At 43.5% G+C, this 20,604-nt stretch overlaps 1 protein-coding gene across 1 annotated transcript in view; it reads left to right on the forward strand.

Annotated features, from left to right (window-relative positions):
* ADGRV1 (adhesion G protein-coupled receptor V1) overlaps nucleotides 1-20,604 on the forward strand; it is a 421,267-nt gene that overhangs the window by 190,903 nt on the left and 209,760 nt on the right. Inside the window, exons 84-85 of the mRNA XM_045021061.1 lie at nucleotides 1,433-1,593; nucleotides 4,302-4,402. Of these exons, the coding sequence (XP_044876996.1) occupies nucleotides 1,433-1,593; nucleotides 4,302-4,402 (262 nt within the window). The remainder of the gene's footprint in view (nucleotides 1-1,432; nucleotides 1,594-4,301; nucleotides 4,403-20,604) is intronic.

Genomic DNA, 20,604 nt, shown 5'->3' on the forward strand with positions numbered 1-20,604 from the left:
AATCAGCGCCTCCCTCTCCCTCTCAGCGCCAACCACGGATCAGATGTTTCGCAGTGTCAGGAGATGCTGGGGGACAGGAGGGAAGAGCAAGGTACAGCGCGCTCAAGGGAAGGGGTGGGGCGGGGGTGGGGCTTTGGGGTCAGGGGTGGAGTGGGGGTGGCGCATGGGCAGAGCCAGGGAAGAGCACCCCCTGGCAGATTAGAATCTCAGCGCCTATGTCCTGGGCCACACACACCCTTAGGGACGGCCCTGTCTAAGAGCTTAGGGTCGTTGATTCCAGAACCTGTGCCAAGTCCTTCAGGACCAATCCTTGATGTGTCTACTGTACCTTCTTCAGTCTGTCTTCTGGAAGAAACGCAAGGCTAAGAGAAACTGCCAGCTGATATACATACTGCTTACGTTCTCACTTTCTCCATACCATGACACTGCAGAGCTGGTGTTCTTTTTCTTGTTTGTTCGCTGGTCCCACTTTGGTTAGCATGTGTTTGCTCCTTGTCACACCACGCAGCGAGTATATGACCCATAGTGATTAATGGTCTGAATCTTGCTAAGATCTACTTCGTTTTATTTCATTTTAAATATAATGGCCAAATTAAACTACTCCTTCACTGGTGTAAGCTTTTACTTTTTGTTAGGGGAGTGGCAGCAGCAGACTATGGATTTACCCATTGGGTTTGCCTTTTATCTAGTCACTAGATAATATTATGTACTTGCAGTTAGTATAGTACCTAAAGCGAGCCATTTATACAGTAATAGGATACAGTGTCCTCACTGATAGTTCCTAAATTCCTTTTAAGAACTTCTGAAGCAACTTGGTCCAAAACCACATAAAACTCGAATGTTAAATAAATTTGAAACACGAATATCAGTATGCAATAAATCATTTTGCATGATAAAAGCTAGTATGTAGAATACCTTTTAGAACGCTACATGGTCCAATCAGTGTTGCAGAAACTTTGAAAGATAAGGATGTGACGATTAGTTGGTGAAAAATGCATTTTCCAAATAATGTATTTACTTTTTTTTCAATTAGGATAGGAAGTTGGAAACAGTATTTAAATTTAATTCCAAATAGACAATGCATTTTGATGATTGCATCTGAAAGAGACTGAATATTAAAAAAAATCATGAAGTAACCTGGGTATTTTCAGTTGTTACGGGAATGTTACAGTAACACTTGTGCTGTCACTTTGGAGTCTGATTAGTATGAGAAATATGCAAGCTCACATTCTTCAATACTTGCATAATGTACAGTGATGCTTAGGTAGCTGGTTGTCTCTTCTCTTGTATAAATGCCTTTCAGTGGTAAGAAGTAAAACTAGACAGTTACCAGTTTATTCTAGGATTAGGGGCCGCTGATTAGTTTAAGAAATCAGTCTCAACATGAACACTCATGAATGAGGATTTTGTGAATCTTTTGTTTTTCCTGTAGCTGGTTGTCTGATAGTCAGTTCTGCAAAGTGGTTGATGACACTTCAGACTACGTACAATGCTCCTGTTCTCACATGTCCATTTACGCTGTGTATGCCCAGACAGACAACTTGTCCTCATACAATGAAGCTTTTTTCTCTTCTGGATTCATCTGTATTTCAGGTCAGTTGATACAGCCTTATTTTTTGTTTATGACTGGTGTGATCTTGTTAAAGAAGAAAATATTATAGTTGTCGGAGAAAAACTCAGTTCTCGCTTTCTGTTTGGGTGCAGCAAAATCAAATACTTTATTCTTTCTCTAGTAATTACAATAGAGGGAGGGAGTGTCCTAGGAAACAGGGTTGCCCCTTGTCCCGGACAGGTCTCTCTCAATTGGTAAACAATTACAACAAGCATTTATACCTTTGTTACAGACAATAGCTAGCAATCATGGAGACAGTAAAGAGAAAACAATTGCATTTGTTTATACATAAGCCTTTCTGCTATCTTATTTGTCTCACTACTAGAAAAAGCAAGACTGCATATTCGGTTATCTGAATTGCAAGGTCGTAATAACTTTTCACACAGTTCACTCTGTCTCACATTATCTTGCTTCTACAAATCTCACGTCATTAGGGTTACAGCTAGCCTAACTCATGCTAACGAACTGACATGCATTAAGATCCCTTCAAATCCTTGTTAATTATTTCCTGGCTTCCACATAGTGAACCATCTTTGCTGTAAAGGAGTGAAAATGATTGCTTAGTCTCCACTAAAGTTGAGCAACAAAGTACTGGGCATGCACTAGCACTGCATCTGTCTCAGAATGACTGTCTAAGGTCTTCTTTCTTCAATGCCCGCACAATAATTCCAGGCCACTGCTGGACTTGGATTCAAGAGGCAGAGCTTCCAAATGTGCCACCGTTAGGACTGCCATACTTTTTTGTCTTCAAGAGTTGTTAATCAGTTCATCGTGTTACCACAAGTAATCCATATGAGAGAGTAAGTCTGGTAGCTGTATTCTGTGAGTTCTGATGATAGAGTGAAACTCCATTTCCATACATATAACTTTTATAAGCCTTTAACAGCACTTTGCTGAAAATGTTGTACCTTCTCACAGCTTAAGTGAGAACAGGAAAGCTTCATTGCACAAAGAACATTTTGGTGTAATTACAGCCAGATGCTTCAAGAACTCTCAATTACTATTCACATCAGTGGAAGTTGAATATAATAAATACATCAAAAGAATCTACTATTCTGTGAAAAATATCGAATGCAGTGATCTGGTAAAAGGAAGTTTGTGTGGGCTTGAAGGATGCCCCCAGTTTGAAATTTCAGAACCAAATTTACAGGAGGGCTGAGGCAGTCCTCTTGTTCTGATGAAGTCATCTCCTCTTTGGATACTTTAAATCATCCCTTATAGAGATGGAGTTTTAAGATATAATTTACCTCAGGAAATTTTTTGAATCGACCAATTAAGAATATGAAAACTAAACTCCCTTCTTCCTATTCCTCAAAAAAGCATGTGCTGAATCCTTAAAGATGTGTTGTACGTGCCTCTTCTCCCATTCTGAATGTAAGGACAGACAAAACTATACATTTTATTTCTGTACCTGCCAGGAAATGAAGAGGCAAGTCACCTGGCAATTAAACATTTAAACAAATATTGTTACACACAATTAATTTAGTTCAGATCTTGCATTCTGATAAAAGACTATTCTCAAAATCACTTGAAATGTTATCATTGCCTCCCTTACTCTTTGAAGTTGCTTCTGTTGAATGGACTTCAGTAGGTTAATTTGGGTGAAACTCAGACTTATGTCTGGTAAACAGACGATCAACGAGCAGCTCTAGATTTAGGATTTGTAAGGAATTTTCACAGCAAATCTTTTCTTCCTACTTAAGAATGAAGTAACAGATATTAAAAAAAAGATGAATATTGAAGGAATACCCTGTCTGACTCCCAAGATTGGCTCTCAGGCCTATAATGTTTTCTTTTGAGCTCAACACTCTTTTGTAGATATCACTAGCTAGTGACGCAGTAATTCACAGCTGAGTATTTGTGCCATAATTCACCACTTCATGCTTTCAGAACGTATACCTGTGAGTGAACTGAGTCCCCACCTTGTCTTCAACAGAGCACACACATCCTGGGTTAACATCCGAACTTGCCCTCTTCCTGGGGAATGGCTTTACTGGGAACTCAGTTACAATAATACAATGTGAGCTTCAGCCTAAGGTTCCTCCCTGAGCTTGCTTATTCCTAGAATAGATCATGGAGGAAAGCCCTATCTTTGTTCCCTCTGTCCTCTGAAAACCACCTTCACCGTCCTCATATCCAAGGTGGAGTTAATGAGCCACACCAGCTGCAGTATGTCAGCAGACCGTAGCACCAACTAACGGTGGGTCAAGAGAAGAGTTCTGTCACCCTATTTTAGTACTGACGAATAAAAGGTCCGTACACAATACAGATGGAAAATGGGATTCAGAATTAGGATTAGTACAGTTGTTTGTCATAAAGCAATGCTGCACTTTACGAAGCACCATGCATTCATTTCAACATTGAAAATTCCCCTTTGCTGCATCTGTGGCTATTGGTTAGTTCTAACATTCCAGATACTAAAGAAACGAAACATAAACAAAGTAAAAATATTGCAAGCACAGAAATGCCCTACATTGTGCATTAGGCCCATAACGTGTGAAAACTTAAGCACGTGCTTAATTATAAGTGCAATTGAGAATTCCCAATGGGAACTAAAAGTTAAGCACACTTATAAGGTCTTTACAGGATCAAGGCCTTAGTTATTTAATAGTTCCAAAACCACTTTGTCATCTGACATGATGTTTGTCTGTGATTCTTAGAATGATCCTGTTTTTTTCTGTTCCCACAGGTTTCACTTTGGCTATTCTTTCACATCTTTTCTGTGCCAGGTGTTCCATGTTTGCAGCTAAACTTCTTACTCATATGATGGTTGCCTGTTTGGGTTCTCAGGTAGGGGGAAAAAAGCCTTTGAAGTCTCTGAATTTTGATCAAGTACAGACATTCTTTCTTCTCCCATCTCCCCATAGTTGCTCCTGAGCAGAGCAGGAGAGGTTTTTTTTTTTTTAAGAGAGAATGAGAGACAGACTAGAGCACAAGATACCGTGTGTGTGTGTGTGTGTGTGTGTGTGTGTGAAATCAGAAATTGTGTTATATGACTTATAAATAAAATATATTGATAATTAAGTGAAAAATTAGAGGTGATGGAACCAGAAGGTCAGTGGGGGCTAACACCCCCACACTGGAAAATGCTGTGTGGGCTCTGCCTCTTCATAAAATTGCACATGCCCAGGGTTGGGGCAGAGGCAAGAGCAGGATTCTTAGGGGGAGCCACACCCTCCCTCCAGGTCTCAGTAGCTCCCCTCGCTCCCCCTCCTCATCCTCCCCTCCCTTCACAGTGAGCTTCTGCACCCCCTCTTCAGTCAAAATTATACACTTCCAAGCAACGTTAAGCAATACAACTAAAAGATCGTTGGAGTACCTATTCTACACCTGGTACAGTAGAGTTTTTGGTGGGAGAGTGGGAACATAAAATACTAGCTGAGATGAAACAGTATCTGTGCTAACAACATGGTTTATTGAAATAAATTAGTGGAGAGGAGACAGAAAGAACACGGGAAAAGAACAAATTTTTGTGTGTGTGTGTATATGTGTATATAAAAATGTATATTCCTCTCGCATTAACTTGTAGGAAGTTGTAATTATGCAAAGATAAGAATGCAGAATATTGAGAATATGGGATCTTTTATTTATTATTAAGATTATTACATATCTCTTGGTATGATTTCAAATCAGTGCACAGGAACAGCTGTCCTAATTGAATACCCACAACAAATAATCACTTTGATATTTCATAGAGATAAATTTCTGATGATTGATTAAAGTATCTAAGGGAGAGGGCCCTGGTGACAGGAATTGAGAAAATTTGTCCAAAGTCGCTAAGGTGGTCTGGATGAATGGGGATGTTTTATTTTTGGTGACCTATATTTCTTTTTAACCCAACAATTGCTATTGCATAGCTATATTTGGTTTCAAGTATTGTTTGAGTTTTACTCAGTGTTTGGATGGTCTATTGTTAACCCCTGACCTGCTTACCTAATGCCCCTGTAAAAGATATACATTTTAAACAGAACGATGAATTAATTTCTTTATTGTTAGCAACTAGACTGTGAATTGCACAAAGTTATTGAACAAATGTGATCCCTCCTCCTCCTCCTGTGGAATTGTAGTATAGTAAAATATGGACTGTCTTTATAATGGAAAAGGTTTCCCACTAAGTATGTACACAAGAGAAGCATCAAAAAGCGGACAGGTATTTGGAAATGTGGTCACTCTTTCTAGTGTACTCACAGGAGGCAAGCTCCTCAGCCAGCAAACCAGAATCTTTAGCCAGGTTCTTGAAATATTAACATGATCCTGAATAAGTTACATGTGATATAATACATTAATGTTTTATAGTAACTTTTGCCTTAATAAAAGGTTTTATACTTTTATTGGACCAACTTCTATTAATAGTTATCTTCTTTTAACAGAAGTTGGTCCAATAAAGGATATTGCTTGACCATCTTGTGTCTCTATTTTTTGGTGGATTTTTCCAAAGAGCGCTTCCACATATATCTCTCTAGTTGCCTGTTGGCACGATTTTGCTCTTAAGAGTGCCTGGTTCAGCAGCTCCAGATTCCTTCATATTAAACAGAAGAAAGGGCAATTAAAATAAAAAAACAAACAGGTGCTTCAGCTGGGCAATAAATACGTTAACAGTTTGGCCTAGCAAAGAGAGTGCTTATTAAGTGAATTAGTACAACTTTTGTAATTATGTTCCATAGTTGAGGCATTAAGGGCTAGATTCCATACTGAGTTTCCCAGAAAACAAATCAGAGCTACTTGTGAAAGAAGTCATGTCACCTGAAGCCCCAAATGGGATTGTGTTGAGCCTGATAATGCTGTTTTTACTACGTCTGTGACCAGTCTTGGCTCTCTGATTTGGCTTAGCTATTTTCATACAATATCTTTAGAAACCCATCTTCCATAATTAGAGCTTACTTGGCTATGTTCACCAACCACTCTGACTTTGGCAGCAGTATTTGCATAAGACATAATTTTAGCAACTTTAGATTGCAGGCACTATTCAGATGCCTTTAGCAGACAAATTGGGGTTTCTTGTGTCAAAAGACAATATAGCAGGAATACTCAAGCATGGTTATATCCAGTACTTAAAAACAGATTTTTGGTATTCTGACCCACTCATTGCATCCAAAACTTCTGTTGGAGAATCCTTGGCAAACTTCTTTCGTTCTTTCTTGATAAGATTATTTCGGTTAAAAAAGTTGCTGCATTATTTTTTCTTTTGGCTCTGTCCTTTTTACAGTTTTTGGAAAGTTCTATCTTAAGTTTTGTTTTTTTTATCTTGCTGTGACATATTGACATACCACAGTTGTTATGTGCTGTGTACAGTCTAGTACTATATGTCAGATGATAATTGCTGATGTTTCATCAAAATGTCTCCACTTGTCTGTCATTAATGGGGAGCGCTGGATGGGAAATGGCATGAAATTTAAAAAAAAAATCTGTCCTAAATCAGGACAACAAATCAGTCTCACATTTGTACAGTATGATAATCCAAAAATGTTTTTGTATCAAGTCAACAGGAACATTTCATTTTCAAAATTTTGAAAGGTTTTGTTTGTTTTGGCCTGTTATGGATCAGTAACTGATTAATGACAGGAAACAAAGGGTAGAAATAAATGTTCAGTTTTCACAGTGGAGAGAGATAAATAGTGAGGTCCCCCAAGGATTAGTATAGGGACCAGTGCTGTTTAACATATTCATAAACAGTGAGGTGGCAAAGCTTGCAGATGATACAAAATTATTCAGGATAGTTAAGTCCAAAGCTGACTGTGAAGAGTTATAAGAGGATCTACAAAACTGGATGTCTGGGCAAGATGAAATTCAATGTTGATAAATGCAAAGTAATGCACATTGGAAAACATAATCTCAACTAAATTAGCTATTGCCACTCAAGAAAGATATAGGATATGACCTAGGTCTTTAAAATCATGAATAGTGTGGAGAAAGTGAATAAGGAAGTGTTTATTTACCCCTTCCCATAACATAAGCAGGGGTCAGCCAATGAAACCAATGTTTCAAGCAACCATCAGGAAGCACTACTTCACGCAGTCAACCTGTGGAACTCATTGCCAGAGGATGTTATGAAGGCCAAAAATATAACTGGTTTTAGAAAAGCATTAGATAAGTTCATGGAGGATAGGTCCATCAAGGGCTATTAGCCAAGATGATCATGAATGCAGCCACATGCTCTGGGTGTTCCTAAACCTCTGACTGCTGGATGATGGGGTAGCTCACTCGATACATTACCCTCTTTTCTTCATTCTCTCTGAAGCATCTGTTACCAGCCACTGTCAGAAGAGAGGATTTGGGCTAGAGAGACTAAAATTTTGAAACATAGTCATTTTGATCCACAAAATGCAACTTTGGTTGGAAAGTGTCAACATGTGATGTTTACACAATTCTGGGGGGAAAAAAATCTTTTTTCTTTTTTAATCGGGAGATTTGTTGAAACTGTTCGTCTTCTGCAGATGGTTTCAGTTTATAGAAATCTGCATTTTCTATTGAAAAATGTTTCAGAAAATTCCTGACCAGCTCTACTTTTGAGCTTTTCCTCTGGATAAAGATCAGAGGTAGGTCTTATGCTAACAAAGATCTCAGAAGTTAAGACCCATATATTCCTCTTCCTAGCAGAAAGTCTGCTGCCAATGGACAGTACCTGTGAGTTAGTTCAACTTCTCTCACATTTTTGTTGTCTTCTAATGTATTTAAGCATTTTGGGGAGGGAGATGAGGTTGTGAACTGCATTTGTTTTCTTCTTTCTTCATTTTTTTTTGGTCTTTCCCCATGTAACTGGAATCAGCTTCAGAACAGGCAAGTTAATACATACAGGAAAAAATAACATGAAACACACATACCTGGTGGGAGGGTGAAAGGTGGGAAGCAATAATGGGGGAAAGACTTACAGAAGATAGTGGATGGCAAATTAGAAGGTTTGCAGGACCATGTGGCAGTGTAAGAAGTCGAGGGCTGTCAATGTAAAGGCATAACTTTGTGGAGTAGGGAGGTAATAGTCTGTGTTCAGACTTTTGCGGTGCCTGGAATATTGTATTCAGTTTTTTGGCAGCACTTCAGAAGAACTTTGAAGTTAAGGGAATACAAAGAAGAGCCAGAAAAATGATGGGCCAGCCGAAGGCATTTTGCTGCTTGATACGAACTTCTATATGTGGTTGTTTCCTCCCCTTCACACATACTACCATTCTGTTAACCTCACTATCTAATTTGAGTCATTTTTAAAATGTGAAAATCCAGGAATTTTCTAAAATGTATTTAACAAGTATCTAGCTCCTTTCCCTATTCACTCCCTCAACCCATAATGGGGTCTTCAGCTCTCCCCCCACCCCTTCTGCTGTGTTGGGGGCTCTGTGTGGGTGGGAGTGATCAACTGTAAAGCTACCAGTAAGGGTGGGGTGTAGGCATTAGAAGAAAGGCCTGCTCTGCAGGGGCAGCTGCTCAACCATTTAGCTACTGCTTAGGCAGGAAGGAGGGGCCAGCTGGAGAGCAGCCATTCAGAAGGAAAAAGTGGCTTTCCAGAGCACTTGGAAAGAGGGAGGGAGCTGATGAGTAGAAGCCAGCTGAATTTCTCAGCTGTTGAGCAGCTGAAAGGATATTGACACCCACTCAATTGTGCTTCCATAAGCAGACACATGGTCTGCCTGTTGGGTAGGACTGGCCCAGGTTGTGGGGGAATAGAGTTATGAGGAAAGATTTTTAAAAGCTATATCTGTGTACCTTAGCTAAGTGAGAACTAATGAGCTATGTAACATAAGCTACAAATATTTAAATGGTATACATATCATTGGAAGCTTATAGGTAACCCAGACCTTTGATTTTTGCTGACTAATGAGCCTGTATGATGGGAGCTCATTTTAAGAAACAAATGAGTATTTGAGCAGTTATTGTGTAAAAAGTCAATGCTAAAATTTTCCTTGTATTTATATTGAACATTTATCAGAACATTGGCATTTTTATCCTTTTAACCTTGAAATATTAACCAATAGAGGCATTTGGGACAACAGCTAGTAAAGCTTGCATCATGCCAACTGGATAGAAAAAAGCTGTAAGTGGCTAGCATATCTCAGACTATGTATCTGAGTGCAAGTTTTGAGAGACAAGGGTGAAGTGTCTTAGGTTGCTTGTGTTGTGGTCACATATGTTTAGGAAATATTTAGATTAATGGTAAAAGGATTTTATATTTTTACATAATGGTATCCTCTATAATCCAGTTTCAGATGTAACTCTCTAAAATGAAATTGGCACTAACTATTTAAGCATATGCATTCATATTTTGGGTATCTTGCATTCATACCTAGATATAGTATTCTAGTTATCGTGGAACAAAACTGGTGATTCAGGAAAGAATATATTTTGGGACTTTGTAGTACTGTGGCAATACATCACCCCGGATGTTAAAATTAGGATTCCAGTGATCTTTCTTTGTATATATTTCAATTGAGATGCATTAACTATGGCAAACTGTAGGTGGCAGTCAAATCTTTTCACCGGAGTTGCTGATTAAACTTGCACTGCCAACACTGTACCAGTTCATGGTTGAAAAGAATAATTCATTGTCTCGCACGGTGGTTCTCAAACTATGATCAACAGAATTCTTCCAGGTGGCCTTCTGCTATTGTAATAATGGAGCCTCTGCAAGTCTTTGAGCAGCGATGTTTCTGCATGTAGCAGATCAAGTTTATGGGAGTTAAGTTAGTGCGTCTCAGTTGAAAGATATGTAAACCAAGATCTTTCTAATACTTGATTTTTTGCATCCAGGCTGATGTATAATAGCGCTATTCCAGAGTCTCTGAAACACATTATTTCTTGAATCATTAGTTTGTACCGATGAGTTTATTTTCATTTGTTTCCTTAACATTGTCCTGATGTTATTATTTCATGTAACAAGTCTATATATATACAGGATGTTGTGACGAACTGGGACTGTTCTTAATGTGGTTTTTGAATGCTGAGTGGGGAGTGTTGGCCTCGGAGGACGGTCTGCATTGGGGGATGGGAGACTGGCCTTGAGGGAAGATACCTGAGCATGTAACATGAGAACCCAGGAAGGGGTTAGAGGCCAGGTGACACACCTGCCGGGGAAGCTGAACAAAGGAGACGCTGGGGAGAGGGAGAGAGGTTTCAGGAGGTGGCTGGGGAATGGAGGGAAGCCCAGACGGGGCTCTGATTCCCCAATGGGGCTGTGGTGCCCCTGGGAACCCAAGATGGACCTAATTGGGGAGGATCCTGTTGTCCGTTCCTGCAAGACCTGTCTTGGACTGTGTTCCTGTCATCTAAATAAACCTTCTGCTTTACTGGCTGGCTGAGAGTCATGGTGAAACGCAAGAAGCCAGGGGTGTAGGGCCTTGTGTCCCCCCACACTCTGTGACAGATGTAAAGATGTGGGATTTATATTGTGGGGGCTGGGAGTGGAGCTAGTTCAGAAGAAGATGTACGTATTTTGATAAATGGTTCCAAATATGAACAAGATTGGGGACCCCTGTTCTATCAGTACATTCCTCCTAATCAATAAAATTCCTCTTTGAAAAGGTAAAGGAGCAACCTTTAGGAGAGAGACACTCATATTGCAGCAGCATCGTTCACTTAGTCTTACCAATAATAGTAATTATAGTCACTTAAACCATTGGGCTAAATTCATCCTGATATAACTCCATTGACTTCAGTGGAGGTACACCAGGAAGAGGTGAGCCCACTGTGTTAAACTCTTAAGATAAATCTGAGCCGAAATAAGTTTCTTCTTAGATTGTCATTTATTTGTGATTTTTCTTCTTAAATTGCTTTTTTAAAATAACCCTAGTTAGAGATGGAACTGTTCAACATTTTACTTTAAGATAAGATGAAAAATACTTGTAAGATTTCTTACAATTCACGATTTCTATGCCTTGTTGTTGTGTTGGTCCCAGGATATTAGAAAGACAACGTGGGTGAGCTAATATCTTTTATTGGACCAACTTCTGTTGGTGAGACAAGCTTTTGAGCTCTCAGGGCTTGTCTACACTACAGGACTATTTCGAATCTACTTAAGTCGAATTTGTGGATTCGACCTTAATAAGTCGAATTTGTGTATCCATACTAAATACACAAATTCGAACTTCTGAGTCCACATTCACGGGGCCAGCTTCGACTTTGGAAGCGGTGCACTGTGGGAAGCTATCCCACAGTTCCCGCACTCCCTGCTGCCCATTGGAATTGTGGGATTTCCCCCCAATGCATGCTGGGGGAAAAAATGTGTCGTCATTGAACCGTCAATCCCGCCCTCCCTGTCTTCCTTGAAAGCGCCGGCGGGAAATCTGTTCGCGCCCTTGTCTGGTCGGTTACAGCGCGGACGCCACAGCACTGCGAGCATGGAGCCCGCTGCGATCATCGCTGCACTTATGGCCGTTGTCAACTCCTCGCACGTTATCGTCCACCTCTTCCACAGTCAGATGCTGAGAAACCGGGCGAGGAGGCTCCGGCAGCACGGTGAGGAGAGTGGCGCAGACCTCTCAGAAAGCAGGGTACGCCGGGCAGTGGAGATCATGGTGGCAATGGGTCAAGTTCATGGTGTGGAACGGCGATTCTGGGCCCGGGAAACAAGCACAGACTGGTGGGACCGCATAGTGCTGCAGGTCTGGGATGACACAGAGTGGCTGCGAAACTTCAGGATGCGTAAGGGCACTTTCCTTGAACTGTGTGACTTGCTGTCCACTGCCCTGAAGCGCCAGGACACAAGGATGCGAGCAGCCCTGAGTGTGCAGAAGCGAGTGGCCATAGCCCTCTGGAAACTTGCCACGCCAGACAGCTACCGGTCAGTAGCGAACCACTTTGGCGTGGGCAAATCTACCGTGGGGATTGCTGTCATTCAAGTAGCCCACGCAATCGTTGAGCAACTGCTCTCAAAGGTAGTGACTGTCGGAAATGTCCAGGTCATCATAGATGGCTTCGCCGCGATGGGATTCCCAAACTGCGGTGGGGCTATAGATGGGACTCACATCCCTATCCTGGCACCAGCCCACCAGGCCAGCGAGTACATTAACCGAAAGGGCTACTTTTCAATGGTGCTGCAAGCTGTGGTGGACCATAGGGGACGTTTTACCAACATCAACGTCGGGTGGGCGGGCAAGGTTCATGACGCGCGTGTGTTCAGGAACTCTGGTCTGTTTAGACGCCTCCAGGCAGGCACTTTCTTCCCGGACCACAAAATAACGGTTGGGGATGTGCAGATGCCTACAGTGATCCTCGGGGACCCGGCCTACCCGCTAATGCCCTGGCTCATGAAGCCCTATACAGGCGCCTTGGACAGTGAAAAGGAACTCTTCAACTACCGGCTGAGCAAGTGCAGAATGGTGGTGGAGTGTGCTTTCGGACGTCTCAAGGGGAGATGGCGGACCTTACTGACTCGCTCGGACATCAGCGAAAAGAATATCCCCGTAGTGATTGCTGCTTGCTGTGTGCTCCACAATCTCTGTGAGAGCAAGGGCGAGACCTTTTTGGCCGCTTGGGAGGTTGAGGCAAATCGCCTGGCTGCTGTTTACGATCAGCCAGACACCCGTGCTGAGAGAATATCCCAGCGGGAAGCGATATGCATCAGGGAGGCTTTGAAAGCGAGTTTCCTCGCAGAGCAGGGTAACCTGTGACTGTCCACTTGATTTTAAGAGAGCCTGATCATAAACCAAATTTCCCCCAGTTCCGAAGGACGTTTTAAAACTAAGGACATGTTTTAGTAATTAATAATAAATCTTTCGTTGACTTTGCATTTCTCTTTCTTCGTTGAAACATGGAAGCACTCTGTGCTGGTTAAGGTGTGCACTGATGGGTGGGTTTGCAGGAAGGGGCGAGGGGTGCCGTCTTTGGATAGGGGTTAACATGACGGCTGTGGGTTTGGGCGTTGGAAGGGGTGAGGGGTGTGGGGGAAGGGTGAGTATCTGCCCCTGGATGAGGTCTCTTTTTGGGGCTCAGGGCACCGGGGAGGATCGTGACTACGGTCCAAGTGCATGTGAAGGGAAGCCTGCCTTTACATTCTGGGATGTCAGGCACCAGGACCCTGCACAAGCATACACATCAAGGAAAGACCCGGGGCAGCATACACCACACAGACTGTCCCTGGTGCCTAGTGACTGCAGTCTGTGTGTGCCCTGCAGTTGACCCTGCAGCCAAGTCTGTAGCATGGCACTGTGGGCTATGCAGTGAAATTACAACCCCCCCCCCCCTACAGAACAACAGAAAGTCTTCTGACACCAGAAACGTGACGGAAACAGTCAGTAACACAAAACCGCTTTTAATAATGTAGTACACAGTGGGGGGTTTAAACTTGGAGTTGGGACTGGTTGATGCTTTAAGGAAAGAGCTTGTACAAATTTACAGCGCGACAGTTGTCTCGAACATTATCGGTGTGCTGCGGTGCAGGGACAGTTCTCACGGCCCCTACCGCCCCTCCGTCTTGTCACTTTGGGTGAGGGGGGGACAGGACTTCTTGGCGTTGGAGGGCGGTTGCAGATGCACTGCAGGGGGGCTCTCTCCTCCTGACTGCGGTCTTGCAGAACATCTACAAGGCGCTGGAGCGTGTCCGTTTGCTCCCTCATTAGACCAAGCAGCGTTTGAGTCGCCTGCTGGTCTTCCTGCCGCCACCTATCCTCCCGTTCCATGTGTGTGCGATGCTGCTGACACAGGCTCTCCCTTGACTGTCTCTGCTCTGCCGCCTCCGCTCTGGAGCTGGCCATCAGTTCCTGGAACATGTCGTCCCTTGTCTTTTTCTTTCGGCGTCTAATCTGAGCCAGCCTCTGCGAGGGGGATGGCGGGGCAGTCCGGGAAGGACCCGAAGCTGTGTGATGCGAAAAAGTAGGTGATTTCCTTGAACAAATACATGTTTGCCAACAGTAAACACAGTCTAGTCAGTTTCAGTTAAGAAGACCAAACAGGGAACCAAGTCTCAGGAGATCTCGGAACTAGTCCGAGATTTCGGAATACGCTCTCATTGGCGGCGCGATTGCACTGGATAGCGCACAAGCGAGGAGAGACAGCTGCATCCCTCTTGCACAAAGTCCTGGTAAGCCTTACAGTACAGAGTGCTTATCAGTTACTGCTTAGCTGTGCTCTCCTGCTGGAGGCAATGTGCAAAGCAGAAAAGATGAGCGTTATGCGGCACCTCCCGCCAGTGAACGGGAAAGACCCCTGTATGCGTTTCCTCTGTGGCCTGCAACACGTGGCTGTTAAGCGAGGGTCATTCTTATGCAAAGTAAAACTCTGTTAAGCGAGGGTCATTCTTATGCAAAGTAAAAGTCTACCATGCACAATAGTAACGGTACACTAATTCCACTAATTAGATGCAGCACTTCCACAACGACATCACCCTGAGGCGTGTCAGGCGCACACAGAGAGAGCGGATGCTAACAGAAGCCCTGCACAGACCAGGACCATACGCTGCCATGCTTGTCGAGGCGATGGTCCCCCTGTACCTGAGGATGGCCTGGCGCGGAAGAGTGTGCTTCAACGGAGCACCCAATAAAGCACCTCTCCCAAGAAACCTCTTGCTGAGGCTTTTCCAGCTGCTCTCTGAGAGCTTTTTTGAACTATCCCCAGAGGACTATTGCTCCATTGCTGTTTGTGTAGACCTGCTGTTTGTCTAGTTTCATATTTAAAAATTGTTATATAGTATTTCTATTTTTTATATATATCCCTGTTTCTTAAAAAAATAAATGTATCCCTGTTTGTAGCACTTACCGCCTGATCCTTCCCCTGATTCCGAGTCCGGGTTAACGGGCGGGGACGGTTGGTAGGGGATCTCTGTGAGGGTGATGAAGAGATCCTGGCTGTCAGGGAAAGCGGGAGTGGGTTCGATGTCGCCTGCGCCGTCCTCAACAGACCCTTCCTCATCTTCCCCATCGGCGAACAGGGAGGGGGAACTGTCCCGGTACACTATTCCGTCCTCGGAGTCCACCGTCACTGGTGGGGCACTGGTGGCAGACCCACCTAGAATGGCATGCAGTGCCTCGTAGAAGCGGCATGTCTGGGGCTGGGCTCCGGAGCGTCCGTTTGCCGCTCTGACTTTTTGATACCCTTGTCTTAGGTCCTTCACTTTCACGCGGCACTGCATCGCATCCCGGCTGTATCCTTTGTCTTTCATGGCTTTAGAGACCTTCTCGAAGGTCTTCGCGTTCCGCTTGTTGGAGCGCAGCTCCGAGAGCACAGACTCCTCGCCCCACACAGCGATCAGATCCTGGACTTCCCGGTCAGTCCATGCTGGGGACCTCTTTCTATTCTGGGATTGCCCGGACTCCTCTGCTGGAGAGCTCTGCATCGTTGCAGGTGCTGCGGAGCTCGCCCCGATGTGCAACCAGAACGTCAGATTCAAACCGCCCAGACAGGAAAATGAATTCAAATTTTCGCGGGTCATTTCCTGTGTGGCTGGCCAGAGAATCCAAGCTCGGAATGCTGTCCAGAGCGTCAACAGAGTGGTGAACTGTGGGATAGCTCCCGGAGCTGCTAAGTTCGATTAGCATCCACACCAAGCCTAATTCGAGCTAGCAAGTGCGAATTTAGCGTTACTCCACCTGCCGGGGTGGAGTACCAAATTCGAACTAAAGAGCCCTCTAGTTCGAATTAAATGGCTTCCTGGTGTGGACGGTTGAGCGGTTAGTTCGAATTAACGCTGCTAAATTCGAATTAAAGTCCTAGTGTAGACCAGGCCTCAGATAGCTCTTCTTTAGGTCTGTGTAAGCTTAAAAGCTTGTCTTTCTCACTAGCAGAAGTTGGGCCAATAAAAGATACTACCTCATGCCCCTTGTCTCTAATCCATAATTTGGTAGAATTGTTTATTTATTCTTAGGGTTTGACTAGTTTTGAAGGGTGCTGGAAGAATTAGTTCCTCTAGATCTAATAGAATTGTTAATGCTGCACTGTGAATTTTAAGAGGCATACAGGAGCCTAATGTGGATGACCATGGTGCAGGGAGTCACATGGAAGCAGGAGAAGTTGCCTGAGATTTCTGAGAGGGAAAGAGGCACATTGGACAGTCTGGGAGTGAGCAGGAGGGGGAGAGCCAAAAGAGGAAATGAGGGAATATGGACTGGGGGAGTGGAAGGGACGAAGTCACATAAGGAGGCTGGGGTTCAGTCCTGCAGAGCTGGAAAGCTTTACCATTGTCCTTTTGTGACCCCAAAGTTCTACAGGGAATCCTGCCACTAAACAATATTTGATCTTGAAAATAAACAAATCACAACCTAAGGAAATTCTCCATTTCCCTTCATCCTCCTGCATCCCCCAACCGAAAACAAATTAATCTGGTTATGGTTGTAAATATCTACCAGAAAATAGTTGTAAATATCTACCAGTTATTTGCAGGGGGTAGGAGGGAGATGTTTAAAAAAAATTGACTATTTCTGAACACACACGTTTAGCTTGGAAACTGAAAGTTAATATTGCACTTAAAAATGTAGCTATCCCCATTTATGCAACCCCAGCACTGCTGCCATTTTACCAGTTAAATTGAAGTGCACCTATTTTTCCATTCTTAATTCTTTAAGGCCATAGTGTTTTCATCTCTCTTGGGGTTGATTCCAAAATGTAACCTTTCTGCCAGATGGTTAACAGTAGCAAAAAGAGCTGGATTCAGTATGTCTTGAGAAACCAAACCTATTAGAGCACCCACCCAGACACTGGGGAAAACTGAACACACCCTCTGTGATACCCTTCCCCACTTGCAAGCATTCTGAGGCTGTGTAAAAACAAGGAAATCTTTATTAGGGTGAAGAGAACACAGTCATAACATTGAGTAAACACAGCAACAGAATATATATGCAAGTAAAGAGTAAAATACCTAGCCTCTTCCTTAACTAGCAGTCTAACTCCCTTCCCACCTGCCACTTAGAATGTCATGCAGACAATAATCCCTTGGTCATACCGTCTCACCAATCCACCTAACCCCACCATAGCTTGAATCAAAAAGTAGTAGTAGCCCAAGGATCTCTTTGCAGGTCTATCTTCCTGCCCAAGGTAGCTCCTTGCCTGGTCCTGTCTGTAGGCACTGTCACCTAACCCAGTTTAGTGATTAAAATTTATTAAGGAGCTGGGTAGACCGGGCCTCTCCAAAGTCACTGCTCTGTTGTTGTCTTCTGCACTGTCTCTCACCATGAAATTCTCTGTGATGGCTCTTACAGCAAAGTTCTCACTCTGCATTGCCTCTTGCTGTGAAGTCCCACAGGAGGGGAGCCAAGAGCACTCAGGCAGACCCTGGAGCAGAGACCTGGCTCTTACCTTGTGGCCAAAAGCTCATTTCTAAGACCTTTTCTGAGTCTCGCCAGGAGCTTACTGCCCTTCTAAATCTAATTTCATGTATAGTTATGGTGACTTCCCAATTTTTTCTACAGAAATAATGGGTAGGTAGTCTATGCAAATGAAGCTCTCAATGGCAGCACTATACTATGAGATTTAGTATAAACCTGAAGCACTTTGGGGCTATGGACCTTTAAGGACAAGACCCAAACCTAAATAACAGATAGCTTACATGTTACGGAGGGAGCTCTGTCAGTGTCAGAGACTGGGTTGTGGGCAGTCATGCCTAGTGGCTGGAGCAGGAGTCACAGTAGCCAGGAACAGGAGGCCAGATGTCAGAGCCAAAGTCAGGAATCGCAGCTGAGAGTCAGAGCCTAGTTACCTGGAGAAAGTCAAGACTGGCTCTGAGGCAGGGCTGGGCCCAAGTCTGGAACAAGGCAGTAACAGAACTGGAACAAGGCAGGAGCAATGACAGCCCATGGGCAAATTTTGAGCAGCCAGCAAACTGCTGCTGTGCCTAAGAGCTGGTCTGCTGATTTCTTCCCATGAGTCAGGTGCTGTAGCCAACTACATGTCAGCCGTACCTTGTAGAAATCTCGGAGACTGGCTCTGCTGCAGGCCCTGATTCCTGATAGTCGGGTCTAGGCCAGGAAAAAATGGTGCTGTGGAAATATCTCTGTTACCTCTACCTCACTCATGGAAGGAGGGGGAATCCATGTACTTAACTCTGTCTGAGTGATCTGGCTGATAATGTAGAGAACTGTTTCAGATATTCTAACTAAATTATCCTTTACAATATACATTTTTCATTAACTAACATGTTATTTGTATATCGGCTAATTTTATTTATTTATGTATTTATTTATTTATTTACTTAATTATTTATATTCCTGATAACTTGCCATCCTTCTAAAGCCTACGTATTACTACTTTTGCCACTGTTAGAAATGATACTACTCACCCTTACCTTGTTTGATCCCTATTTCAGTTATGAAACTGAATGTAACATCAGTGCAGAACCTGTTGATATCTGCTTGTATCCTACTGATTGCCAAAACTTTTGGATGTACGAACAATGCCATAACATATGTTTATGATGTACTCCCACATCTCTAGCTTTTTCACAATACCCTGTCCTCATTGCACAGCTTTGATGGTGTCAAGGATAATCTGTTTATCACTGCAAAGCACAACTGCTTGAGATTTGTTGCCTTGCAGCTCATTTCTGTTATAAACGTTTGGGCAGGGGTGGCTCTAGACATTTCGCTGCCCCAAGCACGGCGGCATGTCGCGAGGGGCACTCTGCCGGTCGCCGGTCCCGCGACTCCAGTGGACTTCCCGCACGCATGCCTGCGGAGGGTCCACTGGTCCCGTGGCTTCAGTGGACCCTCCGCAGGCATGCCGCCAAAGGCACCCTGCCTGCCGCCCTCCCGGCGACCGGCAGAGCGCCCACCACGGCTTGCCGCCCCAAGCACGCGCTTGGCGTGCTGGGGCCTAGAGCCGCCCCTGCGTTTGGGGGCCACATGTGGAAGGACATAGCAGCATTCCCAAGTTGTCTGACTTTGCCTCACTGTAAAGCACAGAGTGCTGCTGTCTCTAACCACTTGTTGGGTATGTCTCTCGTGTTGACATACTTGAGCTAGCTTTTATTTAGCTAGCTTTGGAACAGGAGTGGGTAAGTGAATGCAACACAGGTTTCTAAGCATGCTGTACAGCCTGCCATTGGGTAATTAATTACTTGAGCACATGCTGAAGCCCACACAGCTTCACTGCTCCAGTACCTGAGCTAGCTAGATGAAAGCTAGCTTGTATATGTCTACATGTGCTGCAATCACACCCCATGATTTCAGCGTAGACATACCCTCAGACACTGCCAGTAGCATCACACCCACATTGCTCACCTTTCTCTCCTATTCACAGGAGCCTACCTCCCCTCTTCTCCCTCCGTTCTGTGCTAGCCACTGCAGTCCTGCCTTGTGCCATCCCCCTCTTTGTGTGAGCTTCCATTGCTGCCTCCATTGCTGCTTCCATTTGGCAAATTTCCCATTCCCCATTTGTCCACTGAAAACTTTCCTCAACCTCCTCCCCAGTGCCTTGGCAGAAATAAATGAAGACCTTCTCCCACTATCCCCACCCTAATTACTCTTCTCTCATCTATAAATTCTATGCCTGGCAACACCTACACCACCCATCTGACTTCATGGAATTTGATAACAGGTACAACTGAGGCCAGAATTGAAGGCTGTATGTTTGAGATAGCAGATGCTGTCCTAAACGAGAGATATAATTTGCAGCCGGAAGTGGTGGAGTAACATATTCATAAAGACCAAACTACTCATTACTGTAATTAAGTTTGTGCAGATAACTCTGTGACCATAGCAGTTCTATCTGCAGGTAGCAGTCGAGTTTTACTTTTTGGTGGTTGTAATTTTTTTTTTCTGCGTGATCTTGCAAAAGAGATATTAATCAAAACTGCTATTTTAAAATCGCTAAAAAATTTATTTCATTTTGTAAATAAGAAACAATGCAAACAAGTCATATAATGCACAGGCAATGAGAGAGATTGATTTTTGTCTGATTTCATATGAGCACATAACATACCTGCTTTATCTCCCTAGAGGAAATAAAACAAAAATTGCATGAAAAATATTTAAATGAATATAAACATGAACATTCCAGAGACCAATACAAATACTAGATGCTACACACACCCTTAAGAATGACTATATCAGACTGAGTTTTGAAACAACAGGTAATGAATGATT

Source organism: Mauremys mutica, chromosome 6 (genome assembly GCF_020497125.1).
Source record: "Mauremys mutica isolate MM-2020 ecotype Southern chromosome 6, ASM2049712v1, whole genome shotgun sequence".
Classification (NCBI taxonomy): domain Eukaryota; kingdom Metazoa; phylum Chordata; order Testudines; family Geoemydidae; genus Mauremys; species Mauremys mutica.